Source organism: Coffea arabica, chromosome 5e (genome assembly GCF_036785885.1).
Source record: "Coffea arabica cultivar ET-39 chromosome 5e, Coffea Arabica ET-39 HiFi, whole genome shotgun sequence".
In the NCBI taxonomy this organism is placed as follows: domain Eukaryota; kingdom Viridiplantae; phylum Streptophyta; class Magnoliopsida; order Gentianales; family Rubiaceae; genus Coffea; species Coffea arabica.
The window spans coordinates 8,193,293-8,197,457 of record NC_092318.1 but is presented as its reverse complement, the minus strand read 5'-3'; the positions used below and the strand labels follow the sequence as shown (position 1 = coordinate 8,197,457).

Genomic DNA, 4,165 nt, shown 5'->3' with positions numbered 1-4,165 from the left:
TCAATTCTATAATCCACATTGATATTCCCAGAATTTCAAATTTTGAGTTCTACAAAGTTGCTAAAGTATTAAAAGCATAGATTTAGCCTTTTTCTGGTTTTCACGAGTACGACTGCTTGCATCTTCATCAAGGTATATACAAGTGGAAAGTGAGGCGGAATATTATGTTGACCTTAGAAATCAAGCGAAGGATTCTAGCTAAGAAAGATAAACAGGATACAGAGCTCAAAGATAAATTGGCTTAGGGACTTTCGGAGAGTCTAGATCACCTGCTATTTTTGGCATCTACAGTTTTCAACTTTACAGAAACTATGCATCATCACCGTTAAAGGCATAAAGCTTGCAGTTGCCAGTTGCCATCACCAACCTTTTCTGCCAGTTTTTTTAACTACAATCAGGAATAACGCCTGTGTGCAGCAAGGAATAAGTTGTGAGAAAGTAATGAATCAAGAATCTACAGAGCAAATATGAACTGATTCTATCAACCTTTGTAGCCAAAGTATTAAGAGGAATTTTCGAGAGGCCAGAGCAGAGGTGCTTTGAGGATGTTGTCGCCTCAGAGAAAGCTGCATCTTTTCTCACCATTGCTCTCCTTTTCTTCAACTGTTGTTCTCTTGTTTTTCATCCCTTTGGCTCTGATCTCCATAATTGCTTGCATATTAGGTCCTGAAAAGTCTTTTTTGCCAATTTCTGCTCAATTTGCTTGGAGTTATGCTGGATTCTACAGTTCCTATTCTCATAAATCCTTCAATGAAGAGTTCAAATATGATTATTTGGATAGAGAGGCTGAAGTTCCATCTAATCTATCAATTATAAACAGTGCATTTCATCAGAAGGTTGTGCTTGAAGATCAAATTCAACCTTTACATGTAAGCGCATCTTTTCTCTTTTTATTGAATTTTCGTATTTTTATGATTGTAATGTATGATCAATTGGAGACACTGTTGTTTACTATCCATGTAGAAACAAATACGAGAGGCTAGCTTGCCAGAACCGAGCATCTCAAAAGTCTCTAGCAGTGCATTCAATAAGAGGTACAGCAAGTTAGAGAGGCTTGAAACAATGTTATCAAAGGCCCGGTATTCAATAAGAGAAGCAGCTAAAAATGGAAGCATGATATCAACACATGAAGATGCTGATTATGTCCCTCACGGCCCTATGTACATAAACGCCAATGGATTCCACCGGTATATTCCAATTTGACAAACTTCCTAATCTTCTCTTTTATTTGGATATATTTAATTCAATCTATCATTAACTTCAGTATCTGATACCTGAAAACTTCAGAAGCTATTTAGAAATGGAGAAGAGTTTCAAAGTTTATGTATATGAAGAAGGAGAACCTCCAATGTTCCACGATGGACCGTGCAAGAGTATATACTCCACTGAAGGAAGGTTCATCCATGAAATGGAAAAGGGAAACTTTTATCGAACAAAGAATCCTGATGATGCCCTTGTATATTTCCTGCCATTTAGCGTGGTTGCTATGGTACAATATTTGTATGAACCTGGTGGCCATGATAGACAAGCCATTGGCCACACCCTTGCTGACTATATAGGCCTAATTTCTGGTAAACATCCTTTCTGGAATCGAAGTCTTGGTGCAGATCACTTTATGTTATCTTGCCATGATTGGGTGAGTAAAATCAACGAAAAGGATTCATGTTTTTAATATGTTTCACATTGATCTTTTCATGCTTAACCTGCTCAAAATTTCTCTGATTTTCAGGGGCCTTACTCAACAAGCTATGTTCCACAACTGTTTAACAATTCAATCAGAGTTTTGTGCAATGCAAATACATCTGAAGGCTTTAATCCTGTGAAAGATGTTTCGCTACCTGAAATTCATCTCAGAACAGGGGAAATTACAGGACTTATAGGAGGTCCCTCACCTTCAAGAAGACCAATTCTTGCATTCTTTGCCGGCCGACTGCACGGCCACATCAGGTACCTTCTGTTAGAGCAATGGAAAGAAAAAGATCAAGACATACAAGTATATGACAGTCTTCCTGCAGGAGTTTCTTATGAATCAATGCTGAGGAAAAGCAAATTTTGTTTGTGTCCTAGTGGATATGAAGTTGCTAGTCCCAGAGTGGTCGAAGCAATTTATGCAGAATGCATTCCTGTTTTGATTTCTGATAGCTATGCGCCACCTTTCAGTGATGTACTAAACTGGAAGTCATTCTCTGTTGAAGTTGCAGTGAAAGACATTCCGAATATCAAGAAAATATTGACTAGTATATCTCAGACTCAGTACATAAGGATGCATAGAAGATTGAAGCAAGTGCAAAGGCATTTTGTGATAAATGGACCTCCTAAAAGATTTGATTTGTTTCACATGATTATGCATTCCATCTGGTTACGAAGATTGAACATTCAGATTAAGGACTGATTTTGGGATTCAATGAATTTGGACCCACAAAAATTTCATGCTTAGTAAGTCATGCAAGATCCTGACTTCTAGCTTAGGTGTCATCTTTGATGAATTACGGAGCTTTTCTTGGATTATCACCCTACAGAATGCTAGGAAAGGATACTGGTGCGATGGTGATATTTTGGATACAGATTCAACATACATTTTTTGTCACCCTAGATTTTCTACCATCTTGGATTTTTTGACCTGTATAGAGGAGTAATTTTTCCACATAAACTATAGTCTTTCTTTCCCTCTTTTTTTTGGGGTCTTAGCTTCTCAATTCCGGTGCAAGGCAAACTGTGATTATACTCCTACCAAATGTTTGTGTGTGTGTGTGTGGGTGTCTATAAATATATATATATATATATATATATATATAATATTCTATTTTTCCCTGGATACCCAGCTTCAAATACCCATGGACAAGTATATAATCGAGTCGAGTTGAGCTCGAGTATCACCATACTCGAGCTCGACTCGACTTGTAGGAAGGATACTTAGTTCAAGCTCGAGTTCGAGCGAGTAACATTACTTAAACTCGAGTTTGAGCAAGTAGCATTACCGGAGCTCAAGCTCAAACTAGATTCATTGCTCATAGAACTCCAACTCGACTCACATGGGTTCAAGTCAAAGCGAGGTTTATCGAGCTCAAGTCAGGAAGATTTGAGAATTTCAGTTTTTTTTTATAATTTTTGAGCAAAAAGACATTATCACCCTTCAAAAAAATTCATACAACCTAAAACATTTCATAAATTCAACCACTTTTGTGGGCACAAGGGTAATTTCATAATAATAATATATTAAAAAATTAAAATTAAAAAACTCAATAAGGCTCGACGAGCGTTCGAGTCTTGCTACTGGATACTCGAATTTGACTCGTTAGGGTCTATCCAGATACTCGAACTCAGTTGACCGAGTTCGAGTCGAGTTTTTTATGAGACTCGCGAGCAACTTGGTTTGATTACAACCCTACCGATGGATTCACTGTTTGCTTACTAGCTTGATTTCCTATTCAAGAGTTCTCCTCCCTTGGGTGTCATCAATGTTGGCAGATCGGATAATGCACTGAAAAACTCCTTTCCTTTATTCCATATGCTTCAAAAAACTTAAAAACAAAAAAAAAATAAAAAAACTTGAGAGCATAGTCATCCCAATCCGGTATAGAAGTTTAAACAGGGATGGGCAGTGGGAATTTCCCCCATCCCCACCCTGCCCTTGTATTTTCCTTGCTCCTATGGACATCTTAAATTTTTTGTTAGAATAAATTATAAGACATACAAGAGACAAATTTGTTTAGGATCTCTACATCTAAGCAATAGATTATAAATGCCCTAAAAATTTAATTATTTGATAAAAAATTTTAAGAAAAGGAAATTGATACATAGAGAAATCTTTTATTTGCTGAAAAACAAAAATTTGAGAAAAAAGAAAAAGGGGAAAAATCAGCGTAATGCAAGGTTAATTTTGTCCAATAAGGACTTGAGGCGTCAAGTGATAATTTCTCCATCCCACTTTGATAGTTTTGTTTTCGGTTTTCATCCATCTCAATTTATAGTCCACTTTTTAATTAAAAAATATAGTTAATTTTTAACTTTTCTAAAATATCCTTATTTAATTTAATGTACGTTGTTACTAGTAAGTATAACATACCCTTTTTTAGGTAAGTATAATATACATTATTTAATACAGTTAACATTTTCATCAATAATTACTTTGATTTGTACTTTGAATGGTGTAACTTTTCATCAA

The 4,165-nt window shown here is 36.0% G+C and overlaps 1 protein-coding gene across 1 annotated transcript; it reads left to right on the top strand.

The window, feature by feature from the left end:
- The first annotated feature begins 1,003 nt into the window (after positions 1 to 1,003).
- Positions 1,004 to 2,392, top strand: LOC113743822 (probable glycosyltransferase At5g03795). Its single transcript, XM_027271920.2, has 3 exons — positions 1,004 to 1,187; positions 1,288 to 1,636; positions 1,730 to 2,392. Exons 1-3 carry the CDS (start codon positions 1,063 to 1,065, stop codon positions 2,390 to 2,392), a joined length of 1,137 nt encoding a protein of 378 aa, XP_027127721.2. The 5' UTR covers positions 1,004 to 1,062.
- Positions 2,393 to 4,165: the final 1,773 nt, after the last annotated feature.

Excerpts from the sequence above, each read along its gene's own strand:
- LOC113743822 (XM_027271920.2), top strand. The coding sequence starts at position 1,063 with ATGTTATCAAAGGCCCGGTATTCAATAAGAGAAGCAGCTAAAAATGGA. Across the intron at positions 1,188-1,287 it reads AACGCCAATGGATTCCACCG|AAGCTATTTAGAAATGGAGA; the intron begins GTATATTCCAAT and ends TGAAAACTTCAG. Across the intron at positions 1,637-1,729 it reads TGTTATCTTGCCATGATTGG|GGGCCTTACTCAACAAGCTA; the intron begins GTGAGTAAAATC and ends TCTGATTTTCAG.